We start from the raw sequence: 17,051 nt of genomic DNA on the forward strand, positions 1-17,051 counted from the left end.
AGTAAAGACGGATTGAGCTAGGTTTAGATGACTGTGTCGTCCCTGCAGCTGCCCGTTGGCCTAACACATTATTTCCAGATCAGTCACCTCCAAATGTTTGTAGCATTAAACATTTTTTAACACAAAAACACGGTGGACTGCTCTAGCGCCACCTACCACTGGGCTTAGCAGGTTTTCCAGAGGAAACCCTGGATATCTTATGAACCTTCAGAGTTCATAAGATTAATAAGCCTAATTATGCATTAAGTTCTTTATTTATTTAAGTAACGGTACAGATTGAACCAGTATAGATAAAAAGTCCAGATCAGGTCTGTTGGGGTGTAAAACTGGTAAAGAAGGACTTCCTTCACTGTGATTACGAAGCGTTGTACCTGTCTGCGCAGAGGGAACTTGGAGAGCTTCTGGACAGGAAGTGCGTCGAAAGGCTCCCTTCGTGGGTGAACCTGCATCCGGCACAACACCACAATGATGATGGCCATGATCAGAGCCACGAAGCCACAGGCGTAGATGATGATGTCGGTGTACTTGGTCTCCATGGTCTCCATGGACTCAGCTGCTTCTTCTTCTGCAGGAACAAGAATATAGATAGACTTCATCAGGAGGAATTAATTAGGTTGAGAAACACATTTCAAACAGCTGGAGGCGATAATGCTGCTGAGGGGGATCCTGTTCTCTGGTTCTTAAAGTGTAAAGTGACAAAAATCTGCTCTACAGATGAGAGTTTTATGGATTTTACTCAAGACATCACTATGACCATAAAACATCTGCATGATGGTTGTTTGGACTCCTCTGGCAACATTCAGATAAAGAAAGAGTCTCTTTGGGAACTTGACCTTTGACCTGACTCTTGTTCATTTTGTTCTGGACAGCCACACTACAGCCAAGTTCTCAGCACCAGAAGCATGTTGGTAACATTTGAATAAATAAGACTCTGTTAGTTATGCTTTTATTTAATAAAAATGTGACTAAAAACAAAGCAGTGTTTTCTACAGCAGTTATATTTGTGGTTGATCCAGGAAGTGTTTTTCCCTTCCTTTGAACCTCTATCTGTCCTGCCAGATGCCTCATTCGGAAACATTTTTAAGAAAACTTTGACTTGATGTGCAAACTAACAGAGACTGCTGTCACAGTTTTTCAATCTTTATTACATTTCTGGTGACATGAGGCGTGCAAAACATCTTAAGAAGATTTAGTATAGCTTGTTAAGGAAATGTAAAATCAATTTAATGTCTCTGTTGAAAGACCAGCATCAGCTTTGACAGGTCAGATTTTTATGAAAACAAAACTGAACCAGCCAACAGAACAGTTATTGGTGCATCTCCAGTTATTTCTTTGGTTTCTGTAATCAATGCCGACCAATCAGGACTATTCTATCTTAAAGAGACAGGAGAAGAAGAGGCTGGGCCTGCAGCAACCCACAATGTGAAGATAGTATGCATCTTCTCGCTTATAATGGTGCAATGCCCTATTATTAAATGATGACCATTTATATAAGCATAATCAGAGCTGTTTAGTGAAATGAAAACTGATTTAGTTCCTTTTTTACCTGAAAGCACGGTGAGCCAGGCCGACTGGTAGGCAAAGCCGATTGAATTTCCAGCCAGGCAGGTGTATTCTCCTGCATCCTCCATGGTAACTTTAGACAGGTAGAGCACCTCTACCTCGGACATGTTCAGACTGCCAGTCTACCAGACATAAATTACAGAAGGTAAGCATCAAAACCTCGTGTCTATGTTTGATCATATTTGACTGATCTCTGTCCGTTCAGCGGTGGATGCAAACCTTGAGGACCTGAACGTAGGGAGTCCCATCAGGACCGTAGCGGCTGCCGTTCCTTTCGACGTGTTTGAGCCACTGAATGTGAGGCTGAGCGTCGCTGTAAACCTTGCAGTGGAACTGAACATCGTTGCCCACCACCGCTGTGGTGTTGGCAGGTAAACCAGCTTGCAGGATGGGCCTGTGGGGGGAGCGCTCTGCATGAAGACAAAGCAGGAGAAAGGACTGAGTAAAGGAAGCAAAATGTCTTCTGTGAGGGTGTTTGTGTGTTGGGAACAGAATAAGAAATGTCAATTTAGGATCAAAACTGGTTCTATTAGCATGCCTCTCTGGCAGCGGTCTCTTTGATCTGCGGTCACTTTCCGATCTCGTTAGTTTTCTCGTTAGTCTCCACCTCTTGTCCCTGTCAGCAGGGATAGAAACTGACCCCGTGCTCAACATCCAGCAAAACAAGTGAACAAATAATTTGCAGTCCTCCTCAGTTTCTTGTCACAAATCGGGTAGAAAACTGGACTGGACGCCTGACCGTCCTTGTTCTGGCGGTCATTGTCAATCCCAGGCACCCCAGCTACCTTCTGTTCAACCCTCAAATTAAATCTTTTAACAAGTGCTGACTAAAGCTTTGGGTACCATCAGCCAGATAACTAAGCACTTTGTTCCCTGTCTGTGTTTAGTGGTAAATTTGAAGAGCAACTGTCCATGTCCTACCCAAAACATCAAGAACATAGCTGTGAGTAATGGATCCATATCTGTTCACCACCACGCAGGTGTAGTTCCCTCTGTCTGAGGGCACAACGCTCTCCATCACCAGGCTCCAGTGCTGATGCCTTAGCTAGCCAAAACAAAAGAAATCAAATATCATAAAGAGTGAAAAGAATTAGAGAAATTAAATCTATCTCTTACACTATAAACGCATTGGAGATGAGAAGACCAAAGACTTCCACAAACCCTCACCTTAATTCCACCGATGCGGTGCTCTCCTCTGAATTCACGTCCGTTTTTGAGCCAGCGAATTGCTGGCATTGGACTCCCCATAGCAGGGCAGCGAAACTTCACAGTGTTTCCTGCAGGAACAGCATACAGCTTCTTCTCCATACGATGGGTGTGGGTCCAATAGGGCCCTGTAGAGACAAAGACCAATAAATTAAAGCTTTTGATGAAACACCGTGACATGAAATGTGGGGTTAGGGTGCCGATGCTTACAAGTTATTTTTCCCCAAGTTCCACTCAAATCTAAAGTCTTTGAGGGACAAATCTACTTTGAGTCCCAGGTTTTGAGGGGCAAGCCCAGTCAGGCTTCAAGTCTCTGTTTTCCCAACTTGGATGGCAAAAACAAAGACTGGAAAATCTGTAACCCGAGTCACACTCTGTTTTAGATTTCCCAAATATTGTGAAAACAACTACACACCTCTAGAGAAGTAAACTTGATCCTTTTCAGTTTCAGCAGATGAATCCTCCAAGCCGTTGTCCTCATCATCGTCGCCTGATCCTAGCATGTCTAATAACAAGACAGAAAGACGATATGAGAATTCACTAACCGGATAAAAATCTGATTTTCTGTCATGAAGAACCACCTGTTGCTTCATCTTACCTGCCACAGTGATTGTGAAGTTCCTCACAGGATTTTTAGTTCCCCGAAGAACACAAGCATACAATCCTGAATCCTCATACGTCACACCTGTGATCTCCATAACAGCACCACGCATCTGGGTGCGGGGTGTGGGCAGCAGCCTGACCCCTTCCTTGTACCAGTTGACCGCCATGCCTGGCCGGGTGTTCGTATCGCAGCGCAGCTTCAAAATGTTTCCCGGCTCCAGCAGAAGATTTTCAGTGGTGTCCTCACTAAGGTCCTGAGGAACCTCTGTCAAATTCAAGAGAAGTGTTAGAAGTGCCAGTCCAGGACTCTGTTTCTTTTGATAGTTTTAATCCACTGCCACACAGCATTAGCCAGTCTCTTGGCTCAATCTGTAAGCCATTCCCTCAGCTATGACCTTGCACCTCCTCAGCATTTTCTGTCCCCACATATGCATAAGTACAATGGAACTACCATGGAAACCGAGGCCTTAATGACCCGACCCTCCTCAATCCAACCCCTCCTCCCTTACCGCCTCCTCCTCCTCCTCTTCAGCAACTTACTGGGTGGCTGAGAGCGATACGGCTAACACAGCAATCTCCCTCCCTTCCTTTATCACTTCAGAAAAGAGGTCAAGAAGAGAAACAAGCAAGAGGACCGGCTGAAGCTAATGAACATGTTGCAACGTGACAGTGGATGGAGAGGGACGGTGAAGGTTCAGTGAAGTTAAAGTGAGTCAACAGAGAGAGAACCTTTGCTCAATCAACACAAGAAACAGAATTTTTCAAGGGTTTGTGCCAGTCATTTTTTAGCCTCTTATTTCTCACAGGATTTCATATTTGCCTATCTTCCTGACCTAATGGGTCAGAAGCGGAATACACTCTGGATAGGACTCTGCGGTAAATGGCTTGTACTTGCATAGCGTTTTATCAAGTCCAAAGGACCCCAAAACGCTTCACACTACAGTCATGTAATCTGTAGATGTCTCATATCGTCTTTCTGTCTTATTAGACATTCACACATTCACCCATTCACACGCTGATGGTGGCAAGCGAGGCTACCATGCAGCGGCGTCACTTCTGACCACCACCAGCAGGATGAAGTGTTTTTCCCGAGGACACAACGACTCAAACCGGTTACAAGATGAACCATCGCCCCAGTCACTCTCAGGGCAACAGAGACGTGAAAGACAAACAATCATACACTCGCATGCCAAGGATAATCTACAGACATCTATTAACCAACGTGCAGAAATTGTGGACTGAGAACCAACACATGCAAGGGCAGAACATGTAAACTCCACGTAGGAAGACCCCAGAATTCGAACCAAAGACCTTCTTGCTGCAGCTTGGCCTTAATCAGTTCATCAAAATTAAATTAAAAGTTACCTGGTCGGATTTCAGCAGCAGTCACTTCTACAGTTCTGGATTTGATGGCACCTAAGAAAAGAGATACTGTGATTTAAAAGGTCAACATTTCATCAAAACAACAGTAGATGAACACAGACGTAGACTTAGGATGTTTCCCCTTCTGACAGACCCGGTTCTACTGGAACCAGAACTCCATCATCTGCTCCACCTCCAGCTGCTGTGGTTCTGACCCAAACCAACCTGTTCCCCTCCTGGCCTGTGGGGGCGCTGCACCAAGAACCACTGAAGGAAACGACACAGAAACCTCTGGAGACACTGAGAGCAACTTCCTTCTTCACCAGATGGAAACAAGATGGAGGCATCAGATTTTAGCATCTTTGGCTAAAGACCACAAGCCTTTTCTGCTGCTAGTCCTAGGCTAGCACATTAGCTTTGGTTGGATTTACCCAGAATGCCCTGCGCTGTAGTTCAGTTCCTGCATTAGGAGCGGTTTCTGGTCCGCTTGGCGTTCACATATACATTCAAACCAAACAAGAGTTCACTTCAGCCGAAGACAGAGTGAGGTTAGGAGGACCAAACCTCGATCTGGGTTCTCCAAGGAGGTCGCAAGGGGGCAGTTTTTGGTTTGATTAGCATTCACACCTCAATAATGAACTGGACTTTCTGGAGCTGGAGTTTGGTAAAACCAGACTGGATGGATCTGGAGTGAATGCACTCTTAGTTATAAGAGTTCCTCACCAGGCAGGACTTCCAGCCATGCTGATTGCATGGCCTGAGCTATCTGCCCCCCATGGACGCTCTCGGCCATGCAGATGTATTCGCCTGCATCGTCCATAGTGATATTGGGCAGATGGAGGGTGCTGACCTTGGAGCCATTACTTTTCAGGGTCTGCAGAGGAGATGATAGTTTAGAGAAGGGACTTTATTCTTGCCCAACATTATAAATGAAACGGCAGAGATTCTGCTGTAGATGAGTTCTCACTGTCAGGGCCTTGATGCCAGGCGGTCCTGCTTCGGTTTGTCCTGAGCTGCTAGAATCTGTTTTCAGCCACTGCACCTTGGTAGATACCGGCCTGTGGACTTTGCATAAGAGTTTCACCTGGCCACCAACCACCACTGTGGTATTTTCTGGATACCCTGGTATGATAAGAGGCCTGGACGCACGGAGATCTAGAGAACACAAACAGGTGATAATGGACAGCAGAAGTAAATTTAGAGGACATTTTGGCTCTAATTAGTCTGTTGGGATTCTGAAGACAGGCTGTTCATAACAGTCTGAATTAGCAGCTACAGACCACCTTCAGATCACCTCACCAATATCAAGAGAAAATGTGACCAAAGACAACCTGGAGATTTCCCTTTACCAGGAAGAGAAGCGCTCCATGTTGCTAACAAAACTCTGACATTTAATGCTGCCAGGAAGCAGTGATAGAGTGCCCTGATAACCCAGCTACTATGGTGTCACTATCAGCTACAGGGGGCCGCTTGTCCTGAAGCGTATCTGCTGCCTGGCCGGAGCCCTCTGCCGCTGCTCACTCACTCAGGACGAGCAATTTTCCAGAGCAATTTTCTGTCTGATTGCATCCTGCGAGCACTAAGTGAAAGGGCAATCTGTTCCCTTCTGGGAGCGAAGTGCTGCCTTTCTGTCTAATCACCCAGAGTGCATGCAGGTAATGCTTTCAGGAACAAATAACACGCTTACAACCTTGTAAGTGGAAAATCAGACACGGAGGATTGGTCAAATGAAGGAAAACACATTCAAAGAAATTGTTTTTTAGGCATGTTTAGTAACAATTCAAAACACGACATTTGTTCAAATTACAAGAGAAGAGTGGAGCCAGAATCATCTGGGTTTCTACAGACTTTGAAAAGTCTGGGGTAGAAGTGGAGAATTAACCACCAAATTCAGCCCTGCACACGTCCAGACGATAAACCCCAAGCTGTTGAATGTTCCTCAGATGTCTAGGATCCGATCAGATCTGTCTGAAAATCTAGAAATGTGAGGCTAAGATCTCAACCACACAGTCTTCAGCCACGTTAATGAACTTCCCCAGACAGGGACGCTGCCCTGGAGTTGAACTTATGGTGGGGTGTGAATTGTCACCCAGAGGCGAGGGGGCAAACAACGAGAGAACCAACACAAACAAGCCGCCCAATCAGCCGGCCTGGCAGGGAGAGACTCAGCCGGCACAATGAGACCTTCATGTCCCACAGAAACGGCACCACAACCATCGGAAAACTACAAAACACGTCAAAATCTTCAGCGCTGCTCCTGACTTGCCTTAAAAACCGAAGGAATCTGTGAACTGTCTTTAATTTAACAGTTCAGGAGTTAATAAAACTGACAGGAAACAGTTCTGCTAAAGATTTTTATAAATAATAATTCAGCCTTTATTTCAGGTGCATTTATTTCAGAAAGGGGCTTTTATTTATGTTTTAATAAACAACAGGGCTATTGTAGGTTACAAAACAGGAGTACATTTCCAGTAACAAGTTAAGATTAATCTCAGAGTATCTAGAAAAAAATCTTGGAAATTTCTTAAGTTTGAAAAGTCAAACATTTGCTAGAAAAAACCGAGTTGAACATTTTTGACTTTTCAAACTCAGAAATGTTTTTGTTTTCTGTAGAAAATTTCTGAAATTGCTGCAACTGCCTTGAGTCACAAAACGCAGCGATTATGTTTGTAGGCAGTTCAAACCATATATACAAGATGAATTAATGCTGCCATGACGACGTTTAAGACCTGTTGTTAATGTGTTTAACACTGATTTACATTTTTTAATAAAAGTGGGATCTTTTCCAGACTTTTTAATGTTGCTGAAACCAAGTGTTTGTTGAGGAAAGACCTGCTCAGCAAAAAAAGCAATAATTTAAAGAAATAAATGAAAGACTTTGTGGGATGTGCGACCCATTTTTCCTGCCTCATATTCATACAAAGCGAGAGCTGCGGCAGCAGCGCCGACGGGAGGGAAGTCGCAGAACGGTTCCTGTTCCTGTCAGACGATGTGAAGACGTTTCTGGAGGCTCCTCTGTCCTGACGCCGTCTGAGCAACAAGCCTCAGCCGGCCACGGCGCTTTCCATCCGTCATCTGTTCCCACACATCCTTCAGATGTATCATCCCTGCGTTTTAATCAGACCTAAAAACTAACAGCGCTAAAGATAAACATCCTTCACCGGCTTTAATTCTGAAAGCTGCTGCTTGGCAGGGAACAATTAGACTGATTAGGTTTTAGCTGAACAGAAACAGAGAAACAGGAACCAACAGCGTCTGCCTGTAAATCATTAATGACACAAAAAAAGCTCCTCAGCCCGTCCTCCGGGCCGCTGGGCTACGGTGGCCCTGAGGTGCAAACCACTTCAGCAAATTGAAAGCACAATTACAAATTACAAAAGCGCTACAACATTAACGAAACGGAAGAGGTGTGTCCCAGTGGGAGACCCAAGAAGTCTCTGATTGGACTGCAGTTCGTTTTACTTTTGAAAGTTACTCTGGTGTGCTTCGTTTTAATGAGAAGCAAAGCAAGCAGGAATACGCTCAGGTCGCCATGTTTTGCCCAAACTGTGGAAAAGAGCAGGTTGAGCCGACACCAAACTTTTGTAGCAGTTGTGGCAAGAGGCTTTGGATCACCCAGAACATTCATGTTTTTAAAAAACTCGTTAAAGCCAGAATAACTTCCGGTTCAAAATTAAAACGAGCTGCAGTCCAATCAAAGACTTCTTGGGTCTCCCACTGGGACACACCTCTTCCGTTTCGATAATGTTGGAGCGCTTTGGTAATTTGTAATTGTGCTTTCAATTTGCTGAAGTGGTTTGTACCTCAGGGCCACCGTACTGGGCCTCACACGGATCAGGCAGCAAAAACCCTCCGACAACAGAGCGAATGGGTCGGTCGAACTAAGACAGAACCCAAACCCAACCCAGACATTTTTTCTGATGAAGTGAAGATATGTCAAGGACTTTCAGAGACACAGACACCGGAGACAGAGGCTCCATGAAGCCACAAACTTTAATATTTTTATATGACGGATCGGACAGTTTCCACATGCGTTTCTACTCTGATACCCCCAAATAAAATCCAAACAGCATCAAGCAGAGCAGAGCAGCGGCTCGGGCATCGACTGGTCTCACCTTTGGTTCTGCTCTGGGGAACGCTTCGGACAGCCACTCTGTCCGCCAGGCAGAGCAGGAGGACACACAGCAGGGGGCCGCGCTCCATCGTCCCGACGCAACGCCTGAGTTTCACGGGGCAGAAGCAGGAAGCCTGCGAGGGGCCTCACGCATCGGGACCTGAGGGAGCCACAGGAAGTCTCTAAATCTGGATCCTGCAGGAATAAACCAACCAGAGGACAGACAGTCAGTCTGTCTGTCTGTCCTCTGAAAGAGACGCTTTGAGGAGAGACACAAACCGTCCTGTTCGCCTTAAAGCTAGACGTCAAAAACAAACAAATCCCTGAAGAGAGCCGGTTCAGATGTCCGTCTGTCTTCCTGTCTGTCCATCTATCTGTCCTCCTGTCTGTCTCACATTGTCCAGCCTCTCCAGCTTCAGGCTGTTTCTGTCTCACTAAGTTTTTCTTTCTTCTTTTTAGTTCTGGAGTGTAGCTGAACTTTCTGTCTTTCTGATGAAATGTTTGACTTTGTGGTGGGCCTTTTGCGGCGGCCATCTTGGGTCCCTGCTGGAGACGAGGCCGGCCTCAAACGCAGCTCTGTTATAGTTCAGATAAGAGCTGCAGTTTGATTGAAGCTCAAAGTAATTAAAAGAATAAAAATGACTTGTAAATTCTGCATTTGCATATGTAAAATGCTGGCCGATTTTATCTGAGAAGACGGGGTTTAGCTTTGATTGGCTGATTTAGATTGAGGAGGCGGGGCTTAACCAGGTGGACTGCTGGATGATGTGAGGGCGGCCATTTTGAGATGTGCTGTGATCGCTGAGCTCCAGTAAATCAGTTGTGTTTGCCCGAGTGACGTTCTGCCTGTTTGTCAGTGGGAGGCGCTCCGCTGGTACAAACTGGGAAAACACTGGAAACCTGCAGTGGCCACGTCTTCTGACTCACTCTGGACTATTTACTCAGAACATAAATGCCGTCTTTTCCGGACCATAGAGTGCGCCTCACTATTAGCCGCATTTACAGCCTTCAACTGAAAAGCTGCATCATATCGACGTCTTCCTGTGGTTTCCATCAAGAGGGAAATGAGTTTGAAAACATTTCTCCGTCGTGCCTGCTGCTAGCATGAGCTTGTTCTAAATGAAAGCAGCGCTTTCTTCTTTGATTTCCAATTTTGACTTCCAATGATTCACTTCCTGCTACAGAGCCCCCTGGTGGTCGAAGAAAAATCCACAGAAAAGCCGCACCGCGCTATAAAAAAGTGGCGGCTTATAGTCTGAAAAATGCAGAACTAGTATAAATATAAAAGTAACACAATAGAGTCGTCCTATTGATTGACCATCTCAGTTTTCACCTTTAAGATGTGACGATGTCTTTAAATCCTTTTGTTTACAATTCCCATAAAAGTCACAAATCTGACTGAAACTTTGTTAATTTTAAAATTTTTTTTTGACTAAATTATTAGTTTTATTTTAATCTATTAGTCAAAATAGAGACACTTGTGTGGCCCTGAGCAGATTTTAATGTCAATGAATAAGCAAATTACTGTTGTTTATTACATAAATATCAGAATATAAATAGTGCACTGCAAAAACACAAAATCTTACCAAGTATTTTTGGTTTAGTTTGCAGCTCAAACTTGTTAGTTTTGTCTTATTTGAAGTGAACTAACTTACAGCAGAAGTAGGAGCTCAGTTGAAGTAAATTGGTCAAGCCTGAGTGCTACACAGATTCTCTCACATATTTCACAACCAGCAGGCACTGTGCCGTTACCTAGCAACCCCAGCCAAGCCCGGACCGTTTCCTAGCAACCCAGTTCTGGTTCCACCAGGAGATAATTTTATGAACTAACATGACATTTTCCCCAAGTTATTAGTGAAAATATCTGCATGTGGAACTAGACCTTTTTGTCAATATTAATGAATTATTGACTAAATACAAAGTTTGTTGTAAGTTAGTTTGTCTTAATTCAGGTGGACTAAGATATTCGGACTAGGAACTGAACCAAAATACTCAATTTTCTTTTTTTTTCAGTGTCAAACGTTTTATTTCTCTGATTTAGTCATTTGGTGTCCAAAGTTTTATGACGACACAAACAGTTTTTTGTTTTTCTGGTGTTTCTGTTTATCATGCCAATATGATATTAAAGTATTTTGTAAACTTTTATAAACTGTTTCTAAGTTCCATCCAATATTTGAAGAAAATAATAAAAAATAACCACAAAAACACCTAAAGATCAGAAATTTGATGATATGTCATAAATAAATATCAGTATGTGAATCAGCGATGCTGGCCCTATGCTTACTTGGTATCAGGTAGATACTAAAATATTGTCAACTTACTAAAATAATAAGTCATTTTTTGCAAAAAGTGATTTATATTTTTTGCCTGAATTTTTTTTTCTGCTCAATTTTTGTTAAAAATGAGGATCGGAGACGATATGCCGTCTGGATCACCTGTAGCAGCAGCAGCCATGTTTGCTTATGCCTTGGCCCGGCCTGTGCTGAGGTTGTTCAGCAGGAAGCACTTCAGATGAGTTCTGAGTCTGTTACATATTTAGAGAAACTTCTGGTGTCTCGGGCTGGGCACGGTGTAGGAGGTGTCATGCTGTGGGGCTGTTAGCTTGTTAGCCTGTTAGCTGTGCAGCGAGGCGATGTGAAATCGTCCTGACATGCTGACCGGCGGCGGGCTGTCAGGGAGCGACCGGAGCAATGCAGGGATTTTTCTGTTTTTTTGTTTTTCTGCGGCATGCTGCGCCAGCTGAGCTCAGGCGCCAGACCCAAGCGGCGCGCACACATGCCGCTTGGAGAACAAGCTTTGCTGAATGAAACGTATTCTTTCTCAATTAGGGCCTGGAAAACTTCCCCCCGTCTCTCTCTCCTGTTGCTGCTAATTCCTCCGGATGGCGGCTGAACTGCAGCCGGAGCCAAAAACACTTCCACTGTATTCTGCTTTCTTTTTATTATCCACGTCTAAAACCAGAGGGAAGCGTCGCTGGCGTGTTTCTGCCACATAATTCACGCTTAATAAACCCGACCAGTCAGCCTCCATTTAAATACCAGAGCTAACGCTTCCTATGCTAGTCTGCTGGCCATTCCGTACCCACCGGGTGCCAGTTTTTACACTAAAAACAGGATTTACCTGAAGTTGTATCAAGGTTTTTTTTATCATTTAACAATGGTGAGAGTCTAATAGTAGCATCTTTATTATCATAATAAATCCTGTTTAAACATTAAAACAAAAGATGCTAATCCAGTTAACTGTTATTCTGATTTATTACTTTGTAAAATAATATTTATCTACTGTATTATGAATATCAACTTTCTAAAAAAATGACTCATGATTGGGAAAGTTTTTGTGTTTTACTCCAGTCTTAACTTGTTTAGCTCCAGCGCTAATGCTAAAGTTAAACTTGCTAGCAAACTAATCTCCTTATCCCCGAGGTATTCGTGGTTAAGGGACGATAAATTGTAGTTGTTGTAAGAGAAGTGGTTTACATTCCACCATGTTGGAATAGATTTTAAAAGGCTTGCATTCAACTTTAACTAGATTAGCACCAGAGCTAATGCTAAAGTCAAACATGCTAGCAAGCTGAGTTTGTTAACTTTCGTCCAGTGTTTGCAATAAGTGGCAAATCTTAGCTTTATTTTTCAGAAAGAGTTATATGCAACATCTATAGAGTAGATTTTAAATTTGTAAAAAGACAGCTAGTATTGCTAAAGCTAAACTCAAACATGCTAGCAACCTGAGCTTCTTATTTAACAGCTTACATGCCAACATTTTTTAATAGATTTAAAATGTTTTAATCCAATTTAGCAATGCGCTAAAGTCAAGTTTGCTAGCAAGCTAAACTTTTGAATGAGCAGCGCCCCCTAGCTGTTGGAACAGGGAAATATCGTTTTACTATTTCAGCCATGTTTTTTTTCTTAATCACAAAACTACTACCAATTTAAATTCATTTTAAAAGCTTGTTGGAACTTATTTATTTTGCTGTTCAGTCAAACTTTCTTAACTTCGTTTATAAATGATTAAAATTCCTCCAGTTTGTTTTCTGAGTTTCCTGCTTCGTTCACATGATTTTGTGCTCGTCTTCTTAGCGGGTTTTGACACCAATAAAAAACATATTGAAGTCGCTTAAAAAGGATTTTATTTCGGTCATATTCGGGATTATCTCCGACTGAACCAGAACAATGGCGACACGTTAACAGTTTGCAGCGAAATCCAAAGTTTATCTCCGTAATTCAGCGGTGAGCTTTATTTACTTACACGCAGCGGTTTGCTGGCAGCTACGAAAAGGATAAAGTTTGGAAACATCCGGGAACGAAATGACTCGGAGCCACTGTGACAGCTGCGCGCTTCTGCCAATCAATAACTTCGATCAGTCCGGCGGATCGTCGGATCCATCCGGTGATCAGTTTAAATCAGTTTCTAGAATCACAGATCGCCGGGAAAACAAAACGAAGTCATATTTTCTGTTTTTTGTTTTTCCTGTTTCAGGTTTGAAGCTGCGGTGACAAAGTTCAAACTCCGCTTCTCTGTCAAACATGTGAAGGTTTCGTGTTTGCTGACTCAGTTTGGCGTAAATTAAGGCAGAAAAACTAGTTTCATTCTCAGCCTCACAATAAAAACTAGCTAATAAATATTACATATCTGGAGCTTTCAAAAAAAATATCATTTTTGATATTTCCTCTAAAACCAAAACCCAGCTTTAGGAGTTAGTAGAAATAAATATGCAAGGTAAATGAGCTTTCAGTATAAAATGAATGAATGAAGCAGTGAAATCAGTTTGTACCCACCGCTGCTCCCGGTTTGCCCCTGCAGAGGCGGGTTGGGGTAAATCACTGCGAGTCCCGATCCGCTCCGGGGAACAGTGAACTCTTCATTGGGAATCTCCTTCCATGAAGCGAGTCCGTGAATCCAAATCAAACCCAACCGAACGCGTTTGGACAAAACAAGGGGAAAAAGAAAAAACGCTCCAGGAACCGGGAGCAGCGGCTGCTCCGGAGCTGCTGGCCGGGCAAGGAGCTCTGATCCCGGGGGCAAAGTCCGCGGCGTGTCGGGCTGCTCAACCATCCATGGAGACCGAAACCGGGCAAAACCGATATGAGGACAGCTGGAGAGAAACGAGTCCGTTTCGCTCCTGGTGACTCTGCGCCTTTACGCAGCGCTCATGGAGGCTCCGTCTCTGGATCAGCGGCTCCCGGAACCGGGCCGGAGCTCAGTCTGCAGCCGAACCGCGGATCCGGTCAGTCTGAGAATCAGAGAGAGACGACTGCGACCTCCGCGCTGCAGACCTGACACAAGACTGGCTGCTGGCCGGAATCACAACAACAATGGGAGGAGAGGAAGAGGAGGAGAGAGGGGGGAGGAAGAGTACACCCCCCCCCCCCCCCCCCCCAACACTCAGACATTTACAGATTAATCTCTGAAAAAACCCAAAACATTTCTGAGTTTCAAAAGCTGAATATTTACAACTTTCTGAAATATTCCGTTTCAAAAATAAGATTTTTGATTTTTGGAAATTCAGTAATTTTCAGTTTCACACGTCGAAATTGTTTTGAAGGTTTTTTGAAAATCAGGAATTTATATTTTTTCTAGTTTCTAAAATGTTTCTCTTTTCCATCTAAAACGGTTCTAACCCTCCTCTTCCTCCAAACTTTACTTGAACTATGCCACAGCCCTTAAAGCAACAGAGTAATGAAGAGCCTGGATCTCATTCTGACAGAAATCCTGTTTTAGTCCAGATAAATCAAATGAATCCTTTCTACCGTCTGTCACATCACAACCAGAAACGTTTCTGGATTTCTAAAAGATTTTACTCATCAGGCCAAAATAAATACATAAACATAAGAACCTGAAAAGTGTGGTGTGCACTTAATGAACACCTGAGTCAATATAATAGCCATGTGTGCTGCAGTTACAGCTGCAGGTTTCTGTGAAAAGCTTCCCACAGCATGATGCTACCACCACCATGTTTTTCAGAGTCAAAACAAAAATATCCTTCATGATCCCACATTTATCAAGTTTATTTGTGAAACAATATTTCAGCAACAAGGAAGTCCAAAATGCTTTTTTTTTTACAATAAAAAACGACAGAAACAAATTATGAAATAAATTTTAAACTTGATAAAACAAATGATGACTACAGATTATTTTTTAGATTGTTTTGTGCTGAACTGTCAGCAAATCCCAAGAAAATACGCAGAAACGTGAAAAGTTTCTTCTTCAGTGAGAGTGGATGAAGCCAAACGCCACCAAGTCTGTTTTTACAGTGAAAAGGGAAACAGGAAGTTTGAGGCAGAATCTGCACTGCAAAAACAAAATCTTACCACGTATTTTGGTTGAGTTTCTACACTTAAAATAAAACAAAACTAAATAACAAGAAGCTTTACAGCTGTTAGCTCAATAATTCCTTAAAATTGATTTTAAAATTGTTCTGGTTCCACTGGCAGATTAGGTCAGTAGAACCAGAACTGGGTTGCTAGTTAACGGGGGCGGGAGAGGAGGTTGCTAAGTAACAGAGGGTTGCTAGGTAACGGGAATACTCCGCCAGTGGAACAAGAATTTTTTTATTATTATTTACTTAAAACAAGCTCCTGTTTCTTTCTGTAAAGTTGTTGTTTTTTTTTTCCATTTTTTTCTCCGAAGAGTTTTTGCGGCGCTAGCAGCTCGTATTTTTTCTACAGTAGGCAGACAGGAAGGAGGGGGAGGAAGACATGCGGTAAAGGTCGTCGGGACCGGGAGTTGAACCCGCGACGTCCGCGTCGAGGACTAAGGCCTCCAAACGAGGGGCGTGCTAACCCCCTGCGCCACCACAGCACGCCCCTCTTTCTGTAAAGTTAATGGTAAGTCAGTTTTGTATAAAAACATTTACTCTAGAAAGTTGAGAAAAATTCCAGGTAAATTGTATTTTTTGCAGTGTGCTGTTACTGGTGAACAGCTGTTGGACTGTAAAACTCGATCATCACAAAAAGCAGGAACCAGAAAATCTCTTGTTCTGAAATCTCAGCAGCAAAAATACAGTCCAGGTTTGACCTTTGACACGGCGCAGCTTTACAGCAACAGTCAAAGTACACAAACAACCGAGTCATAAAGCAGATAAGATCTTCATGAGGCTCCGAGTGTTTGGGTCCGACCTGAGAGCCAGCAGCTAGCTCCTGTTAGCTTCCCTAGCGACTGGCTGCAGCTAGCTCCTGTTAGCTTCCCTAGCGGCTGGCTGCAGCTAGCTCCTGTTAGCTTCCCTAGGGGCTGGCAGCAGCTAGCTCCTGTTAGCTTATCTAGCGGCTGGCAGCAGCTAGCTCCTGTTAGCTTATCTAGCGGCTGGCTGCAGCTAGCTCCTGTTAGCTTCCCGAGGGGCTGGCAGCATCTAGCTCCTGTTAGCTTATCTAGTGGCTGGCTGCAGCTAGCTCCTGTTAGCTTCCCGAGGGGCTGGTAGCATCTAGCCTCCTGTTAGCTTATCTAGCGGCTGGCTCCAGCTAGCTCCTGTTAGCTTCCCTAGCGACTGGCTGCAGCTAGCTCCTATTAGCTTCCCTAGCAACTGGCTGCAGCTAGCTCCTGTTAGCTTCCCTAGCGACTGGCTGCAGCTAGCTCCTGTTAGCTTCCCTAGGGGCTGGCAGCATCTAGCTCCTGTTAGCTTATCTAGCGGCTGGCTCCAGCTAGCTCCTGTTAGCTTCCCTAGCGACTGGCTGCAGCTAGCTCCTGTTAGCTTCCCTAGCGGCTGGCTGCAGCTAGCTCCTGTTAGCTTCCCTAGGGATTGGCTGCAGCTAGCTCCTGTTAGCTTATCTAGCAGCTGGCTGCAGCTAGCTCCTGTTAGCTTCCCTAGCGGCTGGCTGCAGCTAGCTCCTGTTAGCTTCCCTAGGGATTGGCTGCAGCTAGCTCCTGTTAGCTTATCTAGCAGCTGGCTGCAGCTAGCTCCTGTTAGCTTCCCTAGCGGCTGGCTGCAGCTAGCTCCTGTTAGCTTCCCTAGGGATTGGCTGCAGCTAGCTCCTGTTAGCTTATCTAGCAGCTGGCTGCAGCTAGCTCCTGTTAGCTTCCCTAGTGGCTGGCTGCAACTAGCTCCTGTTAGCTTCCTTAGAAAGACAAGCATTCATATGTAAGATATTATTTTATGGCCTAGCTTGGTTGTCCTCAGAGCGCTAATGTTGTTAGCAGCTAGCTCAGGGCCGAGTCCCGGACAGAAAAGATCATGTTTATTGATGCTAAAAAAAAAGCTAAATAAATGAAA

At 44.1% G+C, this 17,051-nt stretch overlaps 1 protein-coding gene across 2 annotated transcripts in view; it reads right to left on the reverse strand.

Annotated features, from left to right (window-relative positions):
- fgfr4 (fibroblast growth factor receptor 4) overlaps positions 1 to 14,141 on the reverse strand; it is a 25,615-nt gene extending 11,474 nt beyond the window's left edge. The window contains exons 1-12 of one of the 2 annotated variants that reach the window (XM_032575425.1): positions 13,624 to 14,141; positions 8,850 to 9,043; positions 5,702 to 5,889; positions 5,458 to 5,608; positions 4,738 to 4,788; positions 3,368 to 3,637; positions 3,185 to 3,274; positions 2,731 to 2,897; positions 2,485 to 2,608; positions 1,783 to 1,973; positions 1,547 to 1,685; positions 372 to 565 (exon numbers count right to left, since the gene is read on the reverse strand). In XM_032575425.1, coding sequence (XP_032431316.1) covers positions 372 to 565; positions 1,547 to 1,685; positions 1,783 to 1,973; positions 2,485 to 2,608; positions 2,731 to 2,897; positions 3,185 to 3,274; positions 3,368 to 3,637; positions 4,738 to 4,788; positions 5,458 to 5,608; positions 5,702 to 5,889; positions 8,850 to 8,937 — 1,653 coding nt within the window. In that variant the 5' untranslated portion in view covers positions 8,938 to 9,043; positions 13,624 to 14,141. The remainder of the gene's footprint in view (positions 1 to 371; positions 566 to 1,546; positions 1,686 to 1,782; positions 1,974 to 2,484; positions 2,609 to 2,730; positions 2,898 to 3,184; positions 3,275 to 3,367; positions 3,638 to 4,737; positions 4,789 to 5,457; positions 5,609 to 5,701; positions 5,890 to 8,849; positions 9,044 to 13,623) is intronic. The other variant, XM_032575427.1, reaches the window with a different exon arrangement.
- Positions 14,142 to 17,051: the final 2,910 nt, after the last annotated feature.

Source organism: Xiphophorus hellerii, chromosome 11 (genome assembly GCF_003331165.1).
Source record: "Xiphophorus hellerii strain 12219 chromosome 11, Xiphophorus_hellerii-4.1, whole genome shotgun sequence".
Lineage (NCBI taxonomy): Eukaryota > Metazoa > Chordata > Actinopteri > Cyprinodontiformes > Poeciliidae > Xiphophorus > Xiphophorus hellerii.